This window comes from Schistocerca cancellata, chromosome 8 (genome assembly GCF_023864275.1).
Source record: "Schistocerca cancellata isolate TAMUIC-IGC-003103 chromosome 8, iqSchCanc2.1, whole genome shotgun sequence".
Taxonomy (NCBI): Eukaryota; Metazoa; Arthropoda; class Insecta; order Orthoptera; family Acrididae; genus Schistocerca; species Schistocerca cancellata.
In genome coordinates this window covers 130,357,927-130,381,629 of record NC_064633.1, presented here as the reverse complement: position 1 = coordinate 130,381,629, position 23,703 = coordinate 130,357,927, and the positions used below count along the sequence as shown (strand labels likewise).

Below are 23,703 nucleotides of genomic sequence, written 5' to 3'. Positions count from 1 at the left end.
GAAATAAGAACACCGTGAATTCATTGTCCCAGGAAGGGGAAACTTTATTGACACATTCCTGGGGTCAGATACATCACATGATCACACTGACAGAACCACAGGCACATAGACACAGGCAACAGAGCATGCACAATGTCGGCACTAGTACAGTGTATATCCACCTTTCGCAGCAATGCAGGCTGCTATTCTCCCATGGAGACGATCGTAGAGATGCTGGATGTAGTCCTGTGGAACGGCTTGGCATGCCATTTCCACCTGGCGCCTCAGTTGGACCAGCGTTCGTCCTGGACGTGCAGACCGCGTGAGACGACGCTTCATCCAGTCCCAAACATGCTCAATGGGGGACAGATCCGGAGATCTTGCTGGCCAGGGTAGTTGACTTACACCTTCTAGAGCACGTTGGGTGGCACGGGATACATGCGGACGTGCATTGTCCTGTTGGAACAGCAAGTTCCCTTGCCGGTCTAGGAATGGTAGAACGATGGTTTCGATGACGGTTTGGATGTACCGTGCACTATTCAGTGTGGTGTACGGCCAGTGTAGGAGATCGCTCCCCACACCATGATGCCGGGTGTTGGCCCTGTGTGCCTCGGTCGTATGCAGTCCTGATTGTGGCGCTCACCTGCACGGCGCCAAACACGCATACGACCATCATTGGCACCAAGGCAGAAGCGACTCTCATCGCTGAAGACGACACGTCTCCATTCGTCCCTCCATTCACGCCTGTCGCGACACAACTGGAGGCGGGCTGCACGATGTTGGGGCGTCAGCGGAAGACGGCCTAACGGTGTGCGGGACCGTAGCCCAGCTTCATGGAGACGGTTGCGAATGGTCCTCGCCGATACCCCAGGAGCAACAGTGTCCCTAATTTGCTGGGAAGTGGCGGTGCGGTCCCCTACGGCACTGCGTAGGATCCTACGGTCTTGGCGTGCATCCGTGCGTCGCTGCGGTCCGGTCCCAGGTCGACGGGCACGTGCACCTTCCGCCGACCACTGGCGACAACATCGATGTACTGTGGAGACCTCACGCCCCACGTGTTGAGCAATTCGGCGGTACGTCCACCCGGCCTCCCGCATGCCCACTATACGCCCTCGCTCAAAGTCCGTCAACTGCACATACGGTTCACGTCCACGCTGTCGCGGCATGCTACCAGTGTTAAAGACTGCGATGGAGCTCCGTATGCCACGGCAAACTGGATGGCACTGACGGCGGCGGTGCACAAATGCTGCGCAGCTAGCGCCATTCGACGGCCAACACCGCGGTTCCTGGTGTGTCCACTGTGCCGTGCGTGTGATCATTGCTTGTACAGCCCTCTCGCAGTGTCCGGAGCAAGTATGGTGGGTCTGACACACCGGTGTCAATGTGTTCTTTTTTCCATTTCCAGGAGTGTATATCTCTGTATTCGAATACGCATGCATATACCTGTTTCTCTGGCGCTTTAGTGTACTTAAACAACATACAACACGCGCCATTCGCTTTGGGAAGATACGAGTATCGGCGAAGGATAGGGAAACTCATTCCAATTAGACTGCTGAACCTGCTCTTCGGTGTCTCCCAGCAAATCACGCCTTACGACTTTACTTTTGACTTTACTGTACAATTGTTGAAGCACTGCTTAGTCATGCCGATGGTCAATAGTCTGAACAAGCCCTGACATTTCCTCTGACAGGCACAGCAATTGTTTCACTTTTTATTAATTCCATTTGTAATATTCCTTCGTCATACCAAACACATAAAAAGTTGTAGGAGTCTCTTCACCTTATCTCACGTATTCCTTAATAACTCTGCAGTGATGTTATCTGCTCCAGTCGATTCTCTGTCAGTGAAGTCGTTTTAAGCACTCTTAAATAATTCTTCAGTGTATTCGCTTCACCTATCTGCTGTTTTTGCAGATTCAAACAGAATGCTACGTTTTTACCTCTGATAATGTTTCTTTGTGTTCCATATTTAAACTGTAGTAATCTAATTTTTGAGCACCTCTTGTCTGTCTTTGCTTTCTCTAGGTTTCATATCTACCTTCTTGCTTGTCTTATCCATTTTAAGTTATTTCTTGTGCACATAGTTGTTACTTGGTTATTTATTTTTCTGTATCACTCAAAATTTGTCTTTCTCAGTCTATTTCCTTTTTTATGAGATCCATCATTTCCTGTGTCATTATTTTTTTCCTTTTCTTCAGTTTCTGCTTCCCTTGCAGATTCTGTGCTCCTTCAGTGATACATTTTCTTGTTTCTCCCTGCTTACTGTTTCCTGGTAGGCCCATCTATATCTACGCTGAGCAATTTTAAATCTCACAGCTTTAAATTCATCTCTTAGCCTTTCTATATACCATTTAGTTCCGGTTATATATTTCAATTGGCTGTAACACTGCTGTCAATGTCTAGTCGCGAAACTACTAGATAAGTTTTTAATAAAGATGACTCAGTGATGAGATAGACCGAAGTGTCTAAGTGTCCTGTTCCTTTTTATTTTTCCTCTTCAACATCGAGTACGACACAAAGTTACTTCAGCATTAAGCGAATTTAATCGTACTGGTACCCCTACATGAGACAGGCTGACTTCGGCTGCGAAGCGTGGTGTTATGAGTGTGTAGACGAACTTGCGATACGTGAGATAAGCGAAGAGAGACCTAAATTTTAGTGTGTTTGGTTTCAGGAAGGAATATTACAAATGGAATTAATAAAAAGTGAAACAATTGCTGTACCTATCAAAGGAAAAGTCAGTGCCTGTTCAGACTATTGACCATTGGCATGACTAATCTGTGACCAGTCATTCACGTTTCGTTAAATCTTATAAAGCGCACGTGATATGGTTTTGACTAGAGAATCATGTCAAGGTTACCTTGCCTATCTTATATAGAACTGAGCGATATTGGTAAAAAAAATCTCTCTCTCTCTCTCTCTCTCTCTCTCTCTCTCTCTCTCTCTCTCTCTCTCTCACGCGCGCGCGCGCACACACACACACACACACACACACACACACACACACACACGCACATTTCTCTGCCGCTATGAGCCGTTGGCGATCAGCAAGTAACTACAAACATCGCCACTATCTTCATATCACAAAATGTACAAATTTACAAAATAATCACGGACCTTTCAGAAAATGTTTGTATTGTGTGGACGCTGCTTTGCCGTGGAGTATGCACTAATTTGAAACGTCCTTGCCGGTTAAAACTGTATGCCGGCCAAAGCACCAACCTGGAATATTTGTTTGGTCATTGGAGCAATTTTGTCTTTCCAAGAAATAGTAGCTCGTCATGCTTGGCACAAAAGAAAAAATATGAAAGTCCGTCGTAATAGAATGAGACACTGATAAACGTAGAGAAAGAGTAAGTGAGTAATGGTTAGGGCATAAGGGCTCTGTTTCTTGTTATAGTCAATTTTATGCGATGTGGATGCATTTCGAGTCGTAAAATATAAGCTTTTGAAGAGATTTGGCTAGATGACAATATTGAATGAAGGTAACGTGACTTGAGACAGCACAGTTATTACTTTTATGTGGAGTTTATGATTATCTGATTCAAATTATTAGACGTTTTACTGGATATTAGTGCCCATTTTTTCGTCGGAACAAGAGCTATGTCGATTTTACAGGAATTCGGGAAGTGTACGTTTTTCTCTCCACTTGTGCAGGAAATATGTTTTGCAGAGATTTGCCTCAGCGTAGATTGCCACTCTATACCGTGACACATTCTTTTAGTATATGGTACCTCATTGAACTTTTCGTGACTTGTCTTTGTAATAGGGTCAATTTTCTTGTTTATACTGATGAACGAAATTTTTTTGTTTTGTATGTAGCGATATGCATGCTAAACTTAGCTTCTACTGAATATGTAGAAGTAATCTGCCATTTCTTGGTCTAACAGATAAACTTTACATCTGTATGAGACGACGTCATAACAATACTGTTCCATCAGCATAGGTGTTTGGGAAATTTTGGAAATGAATATGAAATTCATAACTCGCGAGGTGTGAATGGATAGACAATATACTTAGAATGAGAAGAAAAAGAGAAATAAGATAAACGAGATGCAAGTAGTATATGAGACACTAATGATTTTTTTTTTTTTTACTTTTCAGCTTTATTTTTTTGCCATGGTACAATAAGATTCTATAATATATATTTTTCTACCGACATGTGTGACATTGCAGACTGTCTTCTTGTATTTACATATCGTGTAATATAATAACATGCATTACTTTAGCTTAAGGAATTTTCGGTTGAATTTGCCTCTTACAGTAATGTCACTTATTGGGTTTTCATTATAAAGCCTATTCTCTGTATACATTGTTGCTATAGGATGTCATGCCACTAGTATAATAATTATGTTAAATGTAGTACTGTAGTAAGCTCTCATAAGTCATGAGAGATATGTAAGTAGTCATGAAGGAGGTGTAAGAACGAAGGAAAGAGAAAAAGGTAAGAAAGAAATGCGCACAACATATACATGAGCAAAGAAATGGGTACAAAGATGAATCTCAGATGAAATGATTAGGTAGGGTACATATCAGATGAAATATGAATAGGTAGGGCAAAGACGACAAATGGTTAGGTAGACTAATGGTGCTAAATAATATGAACTAATAAACATGTATCAAATAGGTGATAGAAAGAAGCAAAGAGATAAAGTAAACAGGTGTATTTGTTGGAAGTTTGATGAAATTATGGGTAAAATGATTAAGAGGTGCACAAACTAAAGGATGCAATAAAACTAGATAGCATACTAAATACTGACTATATTATATATATATTGACTGACAGCAAAAAGTATTCTTTGGTGTGAACTTCGACTACTCCTTAATCCATGTTTTTTCCTAATTACATATATTTGTGTTCTCCTCAGCTCTCTGTGTGATGACTATCCTTATGTGTTTATTTCTTGTGTGTGATCACTATCCTTATGTGTCTCTTTCTGGTTTACTCCCTATACTTTTGTTTGTGTTACTGATGAACAAAAGTACATATTTATTTGAATAGATTTAGAATTTTTGGTAGGCCATTCTGTAAACATATATTAAAAGCTTTTTTTTTTGTACGTACAGAAATGTGTCGTTATCACTACACTACATGTACAGGCACATGTACAACTATGTAAAATCTTATTACTCCTGTCTTGATATAGATAGTTGTATATTGTAAAGGTAACAAATTGTAACTGACTCCACAAATGATTGAGACTTGACAGGGGATAAGAAATATGTCTACTGATTATGTACTGAGATATTATCTTCCAGATGTTGGCATACTTCCCAGGTACAAGCTGCAACTGACATTTATAAGGAACTCTCCGTTACCACAAGATGGTTTTGGAGTTATCAATGGATCTACAGTCTGCTTCAATCAGATACTGCTACGTATTTTATTGTTTGAGTAGGTGTGAGGTTGTCAGCTGAGAAATGGGCTTAGTCTCACTGAGTCTTCTACCACATGACTTCCCACAACAGTCACATAATTACAATGATCTGGAGAAAATTTAGTCCTTTGACAAGGACATTCTTCTGCCTACTTTCATCATAGAAATTACTACTTCCATATGCGATTGTGCTTCAGAAATGTAGGCCTTGTGCAATACAAACACTCTAACCTACTTCCTGTGAGCTCCAAAAACAATACATATCGTCCCTGCTACTTACTACAGTACCAAATGTGACATATAAACATTCAAAACTGCCCTGTGCGGAACGTTCTCATAGACATCATGAAACATGATAAGCTACATGCGGTAAATTCTATTGATTACTCCATTCACGTGTTCTTGAATTTTGTAATTTTTTTACAGTTCTTTAACTCATCTCTTGTACAGCTATTTTTCTCTTTGTATTTGTAACGTGATTTGTATGTTCCTACCCATAATGTTTAGATTTTTGCCCTCATCCCATTCCTGTCTTCAATGACTCTCGTATAAAATTCTACTAGGGAAAGATGGAGGATATGTAAGGTGAGCATGTCATTTTAATTTTTATAAGTTATCGGTGTGCATGTCATAAAGAGACCAAGTTATGTTACTATTAAACAATCTTTGGTCTTGTTGTGGTACAGTATTTGCCTTTGCGCAATATGACACATTCTTACTTGAAGTGTGATGGGTGATGGACGTATTCAGTAGTGCAGTGTTGATTGGCGTTGTATCTAACACATGAAGAAAGATTTATTGTAAAGGACACCAATGATGTATATGTTGAAAGGCGGAAAGAATGTAAATTTAGATTTTTCATTTTTTTTAGGAGGAGAAGTTGAGATAAGTCTGTAGCAATGCACAGCTATGTAGTCAGAATGATTATTGTCAACTAGTTAGCTTTGTTCACTTTCTCAGAGCAGAGAGAAAGTCCACCCCATTTCCCCGAGTCACGCATTAACTCATCAACTGATTAAGCTGTTAGGTTTTTACAGAAACTCTCTGTTAACATCATATCCTTTTCAAATCATTCTTCACTATGTTAAGCATGGTACTGTTCAGATCAATATCGTATATGAAGATCACAGGAAATTTTACACTGCGTTTTTGAATAGACATTTTTTCTGAAATTGTTCTTTCCGAATATCATTTCATAGATATAGATACGTTCTCCATCCCACTATTTAAAGAAGATTTACCATTACGCGTTACCACAATTCACCGTGTGATATGCAACAGTTTGAGTATTGTTTGGAAATTTTATTAAAAAACAGAAATCTAGCTTAGCCGCTTCCTGCCTGCTGTTTGCAGTTGCGCTTTCGAGAAATCTGCAACAATTTTATCAAGATGCGAGGTAAATGGAAATTCTGATTAGACCAGATAGTTGTTTTACTTCAGTTGCGCCTTTAATATGAAGACAAGCTGCACTCAGACCACTTACAATTCAGTTCAACTTAGGTTCTGTTTAGTCAAAGATTAGCATACGAATTTAATTTGAACAACAGTACGTGGGTACATAGTTTTGGTAACACGTAGATTTTTTTATTGAGTGGGAGGGAAATCTGGACTAAATTTCATACCGAAACAGGTGGTGGGGAACTTACAAGCTTCGACCACTATAAATGTACCTTCGACGTAGATTTATTTTACAATTTTAAGTGCAGTGACACGAAAAAAACATAGTGGCGTCCTATGATAACTTCTTGCACTAGCGCTATATCTACGACTGCTCCGTATAAATATTCTAGAATACAATTTATTCTTATTCGCTTTGCGTTATGCAGCTGTTTAATGTGACAATACTATGTTTGCCTCCAAGTTATTATTTGGTGGCGGGAAAGTAGTATTATACTCGAATTAAAGCGAAGTCTATGTACTTATTTAGATTATCATGGTTCATACTGTTCGATCTGATCAGAGCTATACTGCGAATGAGCCGATAGTCTACTTGTCTGTCTTTGAAATTTATTGGTTTCATACCTTCCGTGGAGTGGACACTAACGATATTGTCTCTCCACATCATCCACCCAACCGAAAGCGTTTGTGATGTGGTGTTATAGAAGAATCTTGAAAATTAGATGGATTTACATGATAAGACGTGAGGACTTTCTCCATAGAATCGTCGAAGGAAGAACACCTGGAAAACGCCATGAAGAAGAAGAGACAGGATGATAGAACATGCATTAAGAAGTCAGGGAATAAGTTCCATGATACTAGAGGGAACTGTAGAGGGTAATAACTCTATGGAAAGACGGAGATTGTCGTAATCCAACAAATAATTGAAGGTGTAGGGTGCAAAAGCTACCTTAAGATGAAGAGGTTGCCACAGGAGAGCAATTTGTATCTGGCTGCAACCAACCACTTAGAAGACTGGCGACTCAAAAAACAAGAAAAAGTATTGCCTTTCTTCGCTACTCTCTTTATCTGTTCACATTAACCTACACAATTCCTACCCCTCAGTGGGCTAGGTTACGAGCGTGAAAATCGACGAAGTGACCTCCAATTGAAAGAACTTGCAAACAGGCGGCTGAAAATCTCTCTCTTGTGTTTATTAGCAGTTGCTATCCTTCTCTTCCATTTTTAACAGAATTTGTCGACGAACACTGCCCGAACTGAGTTATTTTGAAATATTGTCCAATATTATTGGATGCGCTTTATCGTAAGGTGCTATTAAAATGAACGTTACCGTTATCCAGACATTTTTGTTGCTTGTTTTTTTTTGGGGTGGGGGGGGGGGGGACCAAACAGCTCGGTCATCAGACCCATCGGATTAGTGAAGGATGGGGAAGGAAGTTTGCGTGCCCTTTCAAAGGAACCATCCTGGCATTTTCCTGAAGAAATTTAGGGGAATGACGGAAAACTAAATCAGGATGCCCGGCCGCGGGTTTGAAGCGTTGTCCTCCCGAATGCGAGTCCAGTGTGCTAACCACTCCACTTCGCCACATCGCTCGATCAGACTTTTTGTCTTCTGTGTAGCATAGATCACCATTCTGGCTGTGATTCATTTATACTGAGAACGCTTTGGACTTTAACAAAATGTATGAAACGATTTTCAAGTCCCAAAAAGGCCTATGGAAAGGAGATGTCATAACATCAAGTCACTTCTCAGCAGTCGTATAAGATTATTAAACCTAGAAGAATCAGCGATATTTTTCAATATACAGGGTGAGTCACCTAACATTACCGCTGGATATATTTCGTAAACCACATCAAATACTGACGAATCGATTCCACAGACCGAACGTGAGGAGAGGGGCTAATGTAATTGGTTAATACAAACCATAAAAAAATGCACGGAAGTATGTTTTTTAACACAAACCTACGTTTTTTTTAAATGGAACCCCGTTAGTTCTGTTAGCACAGCTGAACATATAAACAAATACGTTGCCGTTTGTTGCATTGTAAAATGTTAATTACATCCGGAGATATTGTAACCTAAAGTTGACGCTTGAGTACCACTCCTCCGCTGTTCGATCGTGTGTATTGGAGAGCATCGAATTACGTAGGGATCCAAAGGGAACGGTGATGGGCCTTAGGTACAGAAGACACTGGAACAGCACATTACGTCCACATGCTAACACCTTTTTATTGGTCTTTTTCACTGACGCACATGTACATTACCATGAGGGGTGAGGTACGCGTTCGACGGGCGTTTCAGAGGACGTGGAGGACGCATAAATTAGCCAGCCCGTTCTCCTGATCTTACACCTCTGGACTTCTTTCTGTGGGGTACGTTAAAGGAGACTGTGTACCGTGATGTGCCTACAACACCAGAGGATATGAAACAACGTATTGTGGTAGCCTGCGGTGAAATTACACCAGATGTACTGCGGCGTGTACGACATTCATTACGCCAGAGATTGCAATTGTGTGCAGCAAATGATGGCCACCACATTGAGCATCTATTGGCCTGACATGTCGGGACACACTCTATTCCACTCGGTAATTGAAAACGGAAACCACGTGTGTACGTGCACCTCACCCCTCATGGTAATGTACATGTGCGTCAGTGAAAAAGACCAATAAAAAGGTGTTAGCATGTGGACGTAATGTGTTGTTCCAGTCTCTTCTGTACCTAAGGTCCACCACCGTTCCCTTTGGATCCCTACGTAATTCGGTGCTCTCCGATACACACGATCGAACAGCGGAGGAGTGGTACTCAAGCGTCAACTTTAGGTTACAATATCTCCGGATGTAATTAACATTTTACAGTGCAACAAACAGCACTGATTACGTATTTGTTTATATGTTCAGATGTGCTAACAAAACTAACGGGGTTCCATTTAAAAAAACGTAGGTTTGTGTTGAAAAACATACTTCCGTGCATTTTTTTCTGGTTTGTATTAACCAATTACACTAGCCCTCTCCTCACGTTCGGTCTGTGGAATCGATTCGTCAGTATTTGATGTGGTTTACGAAATACATCCAGCGGTAACTTTAGGTGACTCACCTTGTATATGAATTATCTTCAGTATACTGATAGCTGTGTGCTCTTTGTCTCTGGTGTACATAAATTCCAGTAACTAACCAAAACGCTTAATACTGCCGCCGGCCGAAGTGGCCGTGCGGTTCTAGCCGCTGCAGTCTGGAACCGCGAGACCGCTACGGTCGCAGGTTCGAATCCTGCCTCGGGGATGGATGTGTGTGATGTCCTTAGGTTAGTTAGGTTTAACTAGATCTAAGTTCTAGGGGACTAGTGACCTCAGAAGTTGAGTGCCATAGTGCTCAGAGCCTTTTGAACTTGATACTGCCCTTTTGGGTGGACAGTTAAATAACTAACTAGAAGAATAAAAACAGTTTTTACACACTGACCGAGCGAGGTCCATGATGTAGAGGAGGCCCTGCGTTTATCGAGCGTACTGGGTGCAACCGGCTGCAAATTGTGACACACGTCGGCACGAATGACGCCTGCCGCTTGGGTTATGGGGCCATCCTCGGCTCCTTTCGGCAGATGGCTGATTTGTAATCGCCACTAGCATCGCACGAGGGTGTAGGGTCTATTTGTAGCATCGCACTCAGGGTCGATTGTGATCCTGTGGTTTGGAGCAGAGTGGAAGGTCCAAGCCAGAGGCTCAGAAGATTCTGCGAAATATTTGTCTTTAGGATAGGTTAGTCAAAAATGGTTCAAATGGCTCTGAGCACTATGGGACTTAACTGCTGTGGTCATGAGTCCCCTAGAACTTAGAACTACTTAAACCTAACTAACCTAAGGACAGCACACACATCCATGCCCGAGGCAGGATATGAACCTGCGACCGTAGCGGTTGCGCGGTTCCAAACTGTAGCGCCTAGAACCGCTCGGCCACTTCAGCCGGCGATAGGTTAGTCGCCAATGATTCTTGCATATTTATTGAAGTAAAAACTAGAGACTGTCTGGGTCAAAAACGGTAATCGGATGCGTTTATAGACTACACTGGGCAGGAGCTGCAGTGGTAGAGAGCATCAGAGAGAAATTATGGAACATCATTAATAATTTTCCACATCATGGTGTTACACTGAGGGGTGTCTTTAACTTGCCAAGCATAGATTGAGAGAGTGGTGCTATCACAACTAGTGCCAGAGACAGGGCTCCGTGTGACATTATTCTGCATGTCTTGTCCGAAAATTACTTTGTGCAGATAGTTAAAGAACCATCTCGTGAACGTAACGTCTTAGACCTCCTAACAACAAACGGACCTGTACTTATCGAATCAGTTAATGTGGAGGAACGTATAAATGATTTAAGACTGTGATAGCGACTGTGACTACTGGTTTTAGGAGGCGCTTTTAAGAAACGTAGGAAGATATTTTTGCTTATCAAGAGTGACAAGATATAAGTTTCAGAGGATCTGAGTAGTCAGCATGAAACACTCATTGATGAGGACGAAGATCTGAAGCATAAATGCAAAAATTCTAAAGCAACGTTCAATATGCCTTAGGCAAGTATAATGCGAGCAAGGTCTTAAGGGCTAGGAAAGACCCATTGTGGTTTAACATCCGTATTTGAAAACTGTTCCGTAGACAGAGGATGCTTCATCTTACATTCACGAGAAGTCAAAACCTAGCTGTCAAGCAAAAGCTGAAAGATGCGAAAACGAGCATAAGGAGTAAAATAAGCGAAGCGTTCAATGGTTTTGAAAGTAAAATTTTGTCACCCGACCTGAGTAAAAACCGAGAGGTTTTGCTCTTACGCATATACAGTAAGCTATTGGAAATCATCTATTCATTCACTCAGAGAGAACGGAAGACAACAGACAAAAGGCCGAAATACGAATGCAGCCTTGGTTACATCGAGAAAAATCGCAACACAATCTCTCCTTTCAATCAGCGTACAAACGTCGAAATGGTAGATTTGAGATAACCGATCGAGGAATACAAAAGCAACCAGAATCGCTCACTAGAGAAGTATGTGCCGGAAAAGTGGGTTACGGACGGAAAAGACCCACCGTGGTTTAACATCGCAATTCGCGGTACAAGAAATATCGGGAGAATGAGGACAGGCAAAAGTTAGTAGAGATTCGTGCTGCTGTAAAAAGAGCGATGCTCGAAGCATACAACCACTACCACCGTCATACCTTAGCAAAAGATCTTGCTCAAAACCCTAGGAAATTCTGGTCTTACGTAAAATCGGTAAGCGGGTCGAAGGCTTCCATCCAGTCACTCACTGATCAGTCTGGCCTGGCAACGTAAGACAGCAAAACGAAAGCTGAAATTTTAAATTTAACGTTTGAGAAATCTTTCACGCAGGAGGATCGTACAAACATACCGCCGTTTGAGTCTCGTACAGATTCCCGTATGGAGGACATAGTGATAGACATCCCTGGGGTTGTGAAGCAGCTAAATGGGTTGAAAATAAGTAAATCTCCAGGTCCTGATGGGATTCCAATTCGGTTTTACAGAGAGTACTCTACAGCATTGGCTCCTTACCTAGCTTGCATTTATCGCGAATCTCTTGCCCAACGTAAAGTCCCAAGCGACTGGAAAAAAGCGCAGGTGACGCCTGTATATAAGAAGGGTAGAAGGACGGATCCTCAAAATTACAGACCAATATCCTTGACATCGGTTTGTTGCAGGATTATCGAACATATTCTCAGTTCGAATATAATGAATTTCCTTGAGACAGAGAAGTTCTTGTCCAACGCATCAGCACGGCTTTAGAAAGCATCGCTCCTGCGAAACGCAACTCGTCCTTTTTTCACATGATATCTTGCGAACAATGGATGAAGGGTATCAGACGGATGCCATATTCCTTGACTTCCGGAAAGCGTTTGACTCGGTGCCCCACGCAGACTCCTAACTAAGGTATGAGCATATGGGATTGGTTCCCAAGTATGTGAGTGGCTTGAAGACTTTTTAAGTAATAGAACCCAGTACGTTGTCCTCGATGGTGAGTGTATCATCTGGAGTGTGGGTATCATCTGGAGTGCCCCAGGGAAGTGTGGTAGGTCCGCTGTTGTTTTCTATTTACATAAATGATCTTTTTGATAGGGTGGATAGCAATGTGCGGCTGTTTGCTGATGATGCTGTGGTGTACGGGAAGTTGTCGTCTTTGAGTGACTGTAGGAGGATACAAGATGACTTGGACAGGATTTGTGATTGGTGTAAAGAATGACAGATAACTCTAAATATAGACAAATGTAAATTAATGCAGATGAATAGGAAAAAGAATCACGTAATGTTTGAATACTCCATTAGTAGTGTAGCGCTTGACACAGTCACGTCGATTAAATATTTGGGCGTAACATTGCAGAGCGATATGAAGTGGGACAAGCATGTAATGGCAGTAGTGGGGAAGGCGGATAGTCTTCTTCGGTTCATTGGTAGAATTTTGGGAAGATGTGGTTCATCTGTAAAGGAGACCGCTTATAAAACACTAATACGACCTATTCTTGAGTACTGCTCGAGCGTTTGGGATCCCTATCAGGTCGGATTGAGGGAGGACATATAAGCAACCCAGAGGCGGGGTGCTAGATTTGTTACTGGTAGGTTTGATCATCACGCGAGTGTTACGGAAATGCTTCAGGAACTCGAGTGGAAATCTCTGGAGGAAAGGAGGCGTTCTTTTCGTGAATCGCTAATGAGGAAATTTAGAGAACCAGCATTTGAGGCTGACTGCAGTAGAATTTTACTACCGCCAACTTATATTTCGCGGAAAGACCACAAAGAAAAGATAGGAGAGATAGGGCTCGTACAGAGGCATATAGGCAGTCATTTTTCCCTCAATCTGTTTGGGAGTGGAACAGGGAGAGCAGATGCTAGTTGTGATACGAGGTACCCTACGCCACGCACCGTATGGTGCGGATTCCGCAAACAGACGTCTTGTGAGACTCAGCTGCCATAGCGCTGTAGACCATGGCACTCAGCTTCGTGCCGTGCTCCTTGACTTCGGGAAGGCATTTGACACCGTCCCGCTCAGCCCTTTTAGTGAAAAAAATTTGAGCCTGCCGAGTATCGGAACGCATTTTCTACTGTATTGTTGCCGATAGAACTCAACATGTCACTGTAAACGAAACAAAATCCACAGATGTAAAGGTAATTTGCGGAGAAAACAGAGCGAGTGTGATAGGACCGTTGTTGTTTACAATGTGCGTATGAGGGGCGTCCAGTAAGTAATGCAGCACATTTTAGGTCAATTTCGGTTGAAAAATGCGGAATTTCTTGTGGGACAGCATCTACAGGTGGCAGCGATATACGTAGCACTCAAAATGGGGTCCCTAACGGAGGTGCGCCTTGGGGGGAGGCTTCTATCATCATCGCAACAAGGTAGCGCAAACCTGTCAGATCTCATGCGTTCCTGCTCGCCGCACGCAGCTGTGACTTCTGCGATCTTAGAAAACGCGGAAGCTCTCATTCGAGTTGATCGACGGATCACAATCGAACACCTAGCTGCTCAACTGGACATCTCTGATCGTAGTGCTGACACGCCCGTCCACCATTTCAGGTACTCAAAGGTATGTGTCCAATGAGTTCCTCGCTGCCTAACAGAAGACCGTAAAGTGCAACAAAGGACCATTGATTTTCCGTGATTTCCCTAAATCACTTAAGGTAAATGCCGGTGTGGCTGCCTCGAAAGAGCACGGCCGATTTCCTTCTCCATCGTTCCATAATAGGGGCTTCTGCTCCGTCTCTAATGACATCATGATCGACAGGACGTTAAATAATAATCTCCACATCCCCCTCCCCCTCCTCGCATCTTCTGACTTCCACAACGATGTAATCCAACGGAAGTAATACATGGATGATGGGGAGGTAACTGATGCAGCAATAAGTTTGCTCAACGTCGACCAGAAGAGTAGTGTATGGGCACACTGCTCTCCCGCTAAGGTGAAGTCAGGTCATCGCACTGAACGGAGATTCTGTTGGAAATAAGGTTTTGTACGAAAAAGAATGAGGAATAATATGCTGTCTTGAAATCCTAAAGGCCGGCCGCGGTGGTCTAGCGGTTCTAGGCGCTCAGTCCGGAACCGCGCGACTGCTACGGTCGCAGGTTCGAATCCTGCCTTGGGCACGGATGTGTGTGATGTCCTTAGGTTAGTTAGGTTTAAGTAGTGCTAAGTTCTAGGGGACTGATGACCACAGATGTTAAGTCTCATACTGCTCAGAGCCATTTGATACATTTTTTTGAAATCCTAAAAAAACCAACATGCTTTCAGAAAGAGAAGACTCCTCGTAAATAATCTAGTAGAAAGCGTCTGCTGCTCTTTAAGACTATCTCTACAAAGAAGCAACGCCAAAAGACAGTATCGATACGCAGAATTTCCTCCAGAGGGTTGATGAATGGTGCAGGCTCTGGCAGTTGATTCTGAACGTACACTACTGGCCATTAAAATTGCTACACCAAGAAGATATGCAGCTGATAAACAGGTATTCATTGGACAAATATATTATACTAGAACTCACATGTAATTACATTTTAACGCAATTTGGGTGCATAGATGCTGAGAAATCGGTACCCAGAACAACGACCTCTAGCCGTAATAACAGCCTTGATACGCCTGGGCATTAAGTCAAACAGAGCTTGGATGGCGTGTACAGGTACGGCTGCCCATGCAGTGCAGCTTCAACACGATACCACAGTTCTTCAAGAGTAGTGACTGGCGCATTGTGACGCGCCAGTTGCTCGGCCACCATTGAGCAGACTGTTTCAGTTGGTGAGAAATCTGCAGAATGTGCTGGCCAGGGCAGCAGTCGAACATTTTCTGTATCCAGAAAGGCCCGTACAGGACCTGCAACATGCGCTCGTGCATTATCCCGCTGAAATGTAGGGTTTCGCAGGAATCCAATGAAGGATAGATCCACGGGTCGTAACACATCTGAAATGCAACGTCCACTGCTCAAAGTGCCGTCAATGCGAATAAGAGGTGACCGAAAGGTGTAACCAATGCCACCCCATACCATCACGCCGGCTGATACGCCGTTATGGCGATGACGAATACACGCTTCCAATGTGCGTTCACCGCGATGTCGTCAAACACGGATGCGACCATCATGATGCTGTAAACAGAACTTGGATTCATCCGAAAAAATGACGTTTTGCCATTCGTGCACCCAGGTTTGTCGTTGAGTACACCATCGCAGGCGCTCCTGTCTGTGATGCCGCGTCAAGGGTAACCACAGCCATCGTCTCCGAGCTGATAGTCCATGCTGCTCCAAATCTCGTCGAACTGTTGGTGCAGATGGTTGTTGTCTTGCAAACGTCCCCATCTGTTGACACAGGGATCGAGACGTGGCTGCACGATCCGTTACAGCCATGCGGATAAGATGCCTGTCATCTCGACTGCTAGTGATTTGAGGCCATTGGGATCCAGCTCGGCGTTCCGTATCACCCTTCTGAACCCACCGACTCCATATTCTGATAACAGTCATTGGATCTCGACCAGCGCGAGCAGCAATGTCGCGATACGATAAACCGCAATCGCGATAGGCTACAATCCGACCTTTATCAAAGTTGGAAACGTGAGTGCAAGCATTTCTCTTTCTTACACGTGGCATCACAACAACGTTGCACCAGACAAAGCCGGTCAACTGCTGTTTGTGTATGAGAAATCGGTTGGAATTTTTCCGGTGCCAACCTTGTGTGAATGCTCTGAAAAGCTATTCATTTGCATATCACAGCATCTTCTTCCTGTCGGTTAAATTTCGCGTCTGTAGCGCGTCATCTTCGTGGTGTAGCAATTTTAATGGCCAGTAGTGTAAATAAATGTAACGTACAGCCCAAACACAGGAAAGAAATCTGCTACTTTACTACTACAATATTGATGAGAAATTGCTGGATTAGTATCTGCCGTTAAATACCTAGTTGTAACTATGCAGAGGAAATGACCTAATGGAACAAATAGGAAAAACAGATGACAGACTGAGATTCATGTGAAGAATCTTAAGGAAATGTAACTCATTCACTAAAGAAGCGGCTTATAAAGGGCTTGTTCGAACGACTGTTGAGTACTGTTCGTCTATCTGCGATACCTAGCAGGTAGAGCAGATAGAGGAGACAGAGGAGATCCAACGAAAAGCGGCGCGTTTCGTCACGGGGGCGTTTATTCGGCACGAGAGCGTTATCGAGATCTCAACAAATTTCATCGGTAGTCAAGAGAAGCGTTGTGCATCAAGGAGCGATTTACTATTAAAATTCCGGGATAACACTTACCGGGAAGAGGTGGACGTTATATTACTTCCTCCCACATGCATCTCGAGTAGTGACCACGATGAGAAAATTCTAGAAATTAGAGCCAGTATAGAGGCTTACCGACAATCATTCTTCGCACGCACCATTCGTGAGAGGAACTGGTTAGGATGGATCAGTTACTGGTACCGGAAGTACGCTCCGCCATATCCCATTAGGTGGCTTGCGGATTGCAATGGGGATGCAAATGTAGTCGCTACCAAAACGATAGTCCGGTATTTCCATGCAACTGAAACATGTTTATTAATATTTCTTCCATACGTCTGCTTATTTTCAGTACAGTAAAAGCCATTCCTACATATGAAGACAGGTATGAGTACATGTTGGCTACGTGTACATATTGTTACTGAAACTTTTGTGGTGAACACGCAACACATGTCCACAGGACTTGCACGCTCGGCGTTTTGTCTTTTGGACTTTGGTAAACGTCGAATCATTGGCATAACGTATATGGGAGTATCATACAGACTGATCACACGACAGTTACCTATAAAATGTGTGCAGAACGTTTGGTGAGACAGGACAATTGTGTGGCTCTCAGAAGGACGACACCATGAGAACTTGATATGTTTGTTAGACTGACCCTGATGAACAGATGGATGACAACAGCTGAAATCCAGCAGAGGGACACTACGAGCCATCATAAACAGATTACTGGAAACTGGCTTGAGATCCAAAGCTGCTATGCACCATTTACCGCTGACAACATAGCTCAACCTCGGTCGGCACCTACAGCCCAGTCGCCAACCACACAATGGTGTAGCATGTGTTGCCGCCCTGCCAAGGCGCCAGCCACAAAAATGTAGGACATTACGCCTCCAGCAGCAAGCCACGGTACCTGGTGGCGCTACGTTCGGTGTTCTCAGTGGTGCTGTAGTCCTCACCTACCCGTCTCCGCGAGTCACGTGTCACTATCGCGATTTCCTGGAATTCTTCCACCAGATGGCTTTATAGGATGCCGCACAGTCGGTCAGAATGCTGGCTGGAAGCCTGGCAAAAATTCTGTTCCAGTGTGGCCAAAAATACGGTTTCTCACCCTTCTTCATGTATCAAAATTGAAAAATAAAATGAAAACGGCGGACCCTGTCTAGCGAAAAGAATATGGAAAAAATTAATGAAGTGGAAAAAAAAATGTTCTCAGTGAACATTTATAATTTTAAATGTAAACTTTACTACAAAGATGCCTCTATTACTGTCTTTATTACAAGCCTTCATAATCTTCTTCCTCTTGCGATTCTTGTCCTTCATCTTCATTTCCTTCTTCATCTTCTTTCTTACCGTCATTTGTATTCTCTTCATCATCCTCAGCATCCGATCGGTCGTGATCCTCGGCAGCAGCTGCCAAGAGGGCGACAGCTTCCGACGACAAACTTTGCTCATCCCTCGAATACGATTTCCACAAAGATGAAACACGTAATAGTAAAATGTAATTTATCTGTATTAAATTTATCAAGGAAAATATTATGGATATTGAATAATATAATTATCTTATAAAGAACACTTTTTATACTTTAAATGTGTTTAAAATATATTTTTGTACTTAGTAATTATATTTTTGTTTTGTAATAGCTTATTAGTGATGTTATAGAAACAATAATTGTATGATTTTGAATATGTGTTTTACCTGTATTTCAGTATAATTTTGAGTTCTACTTCCTCAATGTAATTAACGACATTTTGCAACTGCCTACGAAAACATGGCTCAAAGACTGACTTGCGGCTAGTATCTGAATTTTAAGGCTGATTAGCGAAGATAATAGTACACAATGGAAACCAGGGCGTAATATCGTGGAAGCTAAGACTTATCGCTTGTTTTCGCTAGCGTTTTACATTTTTTTTGCTTGAATTCCAGAAAGAAGATAATTCAGTGAAACCATTTGTTAATTAATGATTCAATAATGAAATAAGTGTCTAGAAAAAAATTTCGGCCTGATTCAGGTGAACGAAAATGTTTCAACCCAACGACCTTCAACCTTAGGAAGAAATAGCTGGTCCCTTCTAAGACCAAGATTAAATAGTCTCAAAATTACTCTATCCAACATATTAAACGAAACTGCTCCAAAATTTTTTTCTTTATGGCCGTTTTGTCGTGATTCTGTCCCATTCTGCGACGCCTGCGATCGCCAGGCAGTCGACATTGGAAGTTCACCGTTTCTGTTCTCTGGCGTTAATTCCGGCCGCGCAACTGGCTCCACAATTGGCAATTGGCTCGCTGAACGTACAGCGCTCACCAGTAGGAGCCTACATGCTCGTATACCACGTCAAAACCATCACTGAGTCGCGAGTGCCTCAGTTACCGGTTACATGCACGTGCAAACAGATCCAGGCCACATCAGTGCTACGCTACAAAGACAGGCCCTGTACATTGAGGTGTAGAAGGTTGCCCGTGTGTGGGCAGTACAGTACTGTGTATGGTGTCAAACTCTTATCAGATTAGGACGATCTTTTTGTGGTTTTAATTCGGAGCTGTCTTCTTTTGAACATTCATGAGATGTTGTGTTAGTAAAAATTTCCATTTTTTTCTGGCTACCTGGGCACATCTGTTCATTATCAGCGTGCATCACCCTCCCAGCGGGGATGTAATAGACAACAGACAGATGCGTGGTGTACAGCCAGTCACCTGAGTCATAGGGTGGCATTCTATAGCCTTCAGCGATGAGTCTCAATTCTACTTGAGAATTCAATGCTTCACATAATACTGTAGGGAGAGAGGTAAACATTGACACAAATGCTTAAAATGACATGGGGTTTTATTGAGAGCAAAAAAGTGCCAGAGCGACTAACATACGGCACACCATATCATATGAAAGAAATAACTAACATGAAAATTGATTTTTTGTGAGAACTATGTTCTTTACAACAAATGCTCAACACGGCAGCCGTTATTGATCAGCGAGGGACAATGTTGTGAACAGCACAGCACGTCATTATATATGGTGATAAATAGACGCCTGATGTTGTCTTTCAGCATCCCTAATGAGGTTGGCTGATCTCTGTGTACTTGCAGTTCAGATTCAATAATCACACCGACTGAGGTCTGAGGACCTGGGAGGCAAATCATGACGGAAGTGGAGGCTCAGTACGCGACCCTCACGAAACGATTTCTTCATGAATTGGTAGATTTTCAAACGTTAACGGACTTTTGGGTCATTATTTGTTGCTGCAGGTTCGACGTCATTGTGTACGTAAACAATCAGCGACACTCGAGACCCACGTCTCTCCAACTGCTGGAATCACGGAACGCTGAGCTACTGGTTATGACAGCAGAAGAGGCTTGATATTTGTTATGGAACGGGTAGCTGCTGCCAGTGGCAGCAGGAGAGGTTTGATAGTTGTTGAAGGCAAGCTGAATGCTCGTCACTAAGGGGCAAGAATAGTTGGTCCTATTCTCATGACCTTCATGACTACGGTATCAAATGTCATACTGAAGCAGGTTAATGCAAGACCAGCACACTATAGTTGCCACCGAGAATGCCTTGATAAATTTAGTGATCCTCCACTCGTCTGACCCCCTGCCCCCCTCCGCCTCCCTCCGCCAACGGTTTGGCACCCATTGAGGGTGTTAGAATGCGTTGGCCTCTAGCCAGCAATCTGACTCAACCTGTGTTTCAGGTATGACAAGCAAACAGTGAAGGCGGCATTAACTTCCTTGTCACAAGGATTACATGTATATTACGCCAAACAACAATGTCAAAACTTTGTTACTGATGCGTCTGACACAGAACATTTACCGTCAATGAGAAGGGGCCCTTCACTCGAAAAGCATTCAATCACTTGCGGATGATGAGTGATTAATTCCCCCATCTGCTTTCTTCTACATCTACATCTACATCTACACCTACATCCATACTCCGCAAGCCACCTGACGGTGTGTGGCGGAGGGTACCTTGAGTACCTCTATCGGTTCTCCCTTCTATTCCAGTCTCGTATTGTTCGTGGAAAGAAGGATTGTCGGTATGCCTCTGTGTGGGCTCTAATCTCTCTGATTTTATCCCCATGGTCTCTTCGCGAGATATACGTAGGAGGAAGCAATATACTGCTTGACTCCTCTGTGAAGGTATGTTCTCAAAACTTTGACAAAAGCCCGTACCGAGCTACTGAGCGTCTCTCCTGCAGAGTCTTCCACTGGAGTTTATCTATCATCTCCGTAACGCTTTCGCGATTACTAAATGATCCTGTAACGAAGCGCGCTGCTCTCCGTTGGATCTTCTCTATATCTTCTATCAACCCTATCTGGTACGGCTCCCACACTGCTGAGCAGTATTCAAGCAGTGGGCGAACAAGCGTACTGTAACCTACTTCCTTTGTTTTCGAATTGCATTTCCTTAGGATTCTTCCAATGAATCTCAGTCTGGCATCTGCTTTACCGACGATCAACATTATATGATCATCCCATTTTAAATCACTCCTAATGCGTACTCCCAGATAATTTATGGTATTAACTGCTTCCAGTTGCTGACCTGCTATTTTGTAGCTAAATGATAAGGGATCTTTCTTTCTGTGTATTCGCAGCACATTACACTTGTCTACATTGAGATTCAATTGCCATTCCCTGCACCATGCGTCAATTCGCTGCAGATCCTCCTGCATTTCAGTACAATTTTCCATTGTTACCACCTCTCGATACACCACAGCATCATCTGCAAAAAGCCTCAGTGAACTTCCGATGTCACCCACCAGGTCATTTATGTATATTGTGAATAGCAACGGTCCTATGACACTCCCCTGCGGCACACCTGAAATCACTCTTACTTCGGAAGACTTCTCTCCATTGAGAATGACATGCTGCGTCCTGTTATCTAGGAACTCCTCAATCCAATCACACAATTGGTCTGATAGTCCATATGCTCTTACTTTGTTCATTAAACGACTGTGGGGAACTGTATCGAACGCCTTGCAGAAGTCAAGAAACACGGCATCTACTTGTGAACCCGTGTCTATGGCCCTCTGAGTCTCGTGAACGAATAGCGCGAGCTGGGTTTCACATGACCGTCTTTTTCGAAACCCATGCTGATTCCTACAGAGTAGATTTCTAGTCTCCAGAAAAGTCATTATACTCGAACACAATACGTGTTCCAAAATTCTACAACTGATCGACGTTAGAGATATAGGTCTATAGTTCTGCACATCTGTTCGACGTCCCTTCTTGAAAACGGGGATGACCTGTGCCCTTTTCCAATCCTTTGGAACGCTACGCTCTTCCCCGAGGAATGTGCGTTGCTAATTACTACGAGTGAGAGATAAAACCAACAAATAGATTAGAAAGCAAATTAGGTGGAAGACGTAATAATGTCTATAACGAAAGTGGAAAGGGGTGGGCTGGACGTTTACCTAGGCAAACGGATGATAGGTGGCCGCAGGAAGTTGTTTATTGGATTCCAAGAGATTTTTATTTCTTTCTAGTGTCAGAAGAATTCATACATAAAACCTAGCTACATTTGTCATAATAATTAAAACGAAATATACATTACGTTAATTATATGTGTAATGATAATTAAAACAGAAGTAGTTATTACACGTGAGTTTAATTTTCCCTGACAAATATTTGGCCACAGAGATCGCGTTGCCTGAAGCTTTTGCCACATTATTGGAAGTGCATGCAGCTGGATACAGTCTGCATTGGAACATGTGATCTGTAACCTGTTCAGCACCACAGTCGAATACCGTTGGTCCCATTGTGTAGCTCCATCTGCGCAGGTTGAGTGTCTTCCAAGTGGACGGTCTTCCAAATGGCCAGGGAGCGTTCTCCCGTCTGGTGCCGTCCAGTCTTTGATGTACCGGCTCCTGGTGCGCAACCCCTGAAGTCGTGCTTGCTTAGGTTGGTTCTACGAGAGACTCGGTTGTTCGCAGGAAGTTCTTCCCTGAGTTGCGTCTTGGTTCTACTGGCTTTTGCCCGAACTAGGGGTGAGATGCAGATGTTGTGGCTTGGGTCCTCTCCTTCCTGGCTGCTGAGAGATCCCGTGCGTCTGGTAGTGTTATTCCAGAAAGGCATTACAGCTTCTCCAGAGGAGTGGGGCACAGACATCCTGTGACGATGCGGCATGTTTCATTACGGGCTACTTCCGCAAGTGGCAAGACTGACACCAACTGGGCAGACATAATCTGCCACTGAATAGCACAAGGCTAATGCGGATGCTTTTACTGTCTCTGGCTGAGACCCACATGTGGAGCCTTTTATCTTCCATACCACATTGTTTCTTCTATCCATTTTCTGCTTGGTATTTATTGTACGTCTTCGCTCAGTCCAAAGAGACCCCAAGATATTTAGGTGCTGTGCAGTGTTCCTGAACTCTTCCAGGTAATCTGTAGGCTTCTTGTGACCTCCTTGTTCTTCAGGCTATTCATCCGGCTTAGAAGGCTTTGGTTGGTTGGTTGGTTGTTTTGGGGAAGGAGACCAGACAGCGAGGTCATTGGTCTCACCGGATTAGGGAAGGACGGGGAAGGAAGTTGGCCGTGACCTTTGAAAGGAACCATCCCGGCATTTGCCTGGAGCGATTTAGGGAAATCACGGAAAACCTAAATCAGGATGGCCGGACGCGGGATTGAACCGTCGTCCTCCCGAATGCGAGTCCAGTGTCTAACCACTGCGCCACCACGCTCGGTGGAAGGCTTTGGCTTCAGCTGATTCGTCTTGTAGTAGGCC

General features: G+C 43.3%; 1 protein-coding gene across 1 annotated transcript in view; it reads right to left on the bottom strand.

The window, feature by feature from the left end:
- LOC126095421 (protein O-mannosyl-transferase TMTC2-like) overlaps window positions 1-23,703 on the bottom strand; it is a 1,040,622-nt gene that overhangs the window by 939,906 nt on the left and 77,013 nt on the right. Inside the window, exon 2 of the mRNA XM_049910218.1 lies at window positions 18,266-18,398. Within this exon, the coding sequence (XP_049766175.1) occupies window positions 18,266-18,398 (133 nt within the window). The remainder of the gene's footprint in view (window positions 1-18,265; window positions 18,399-23,703) is intronic.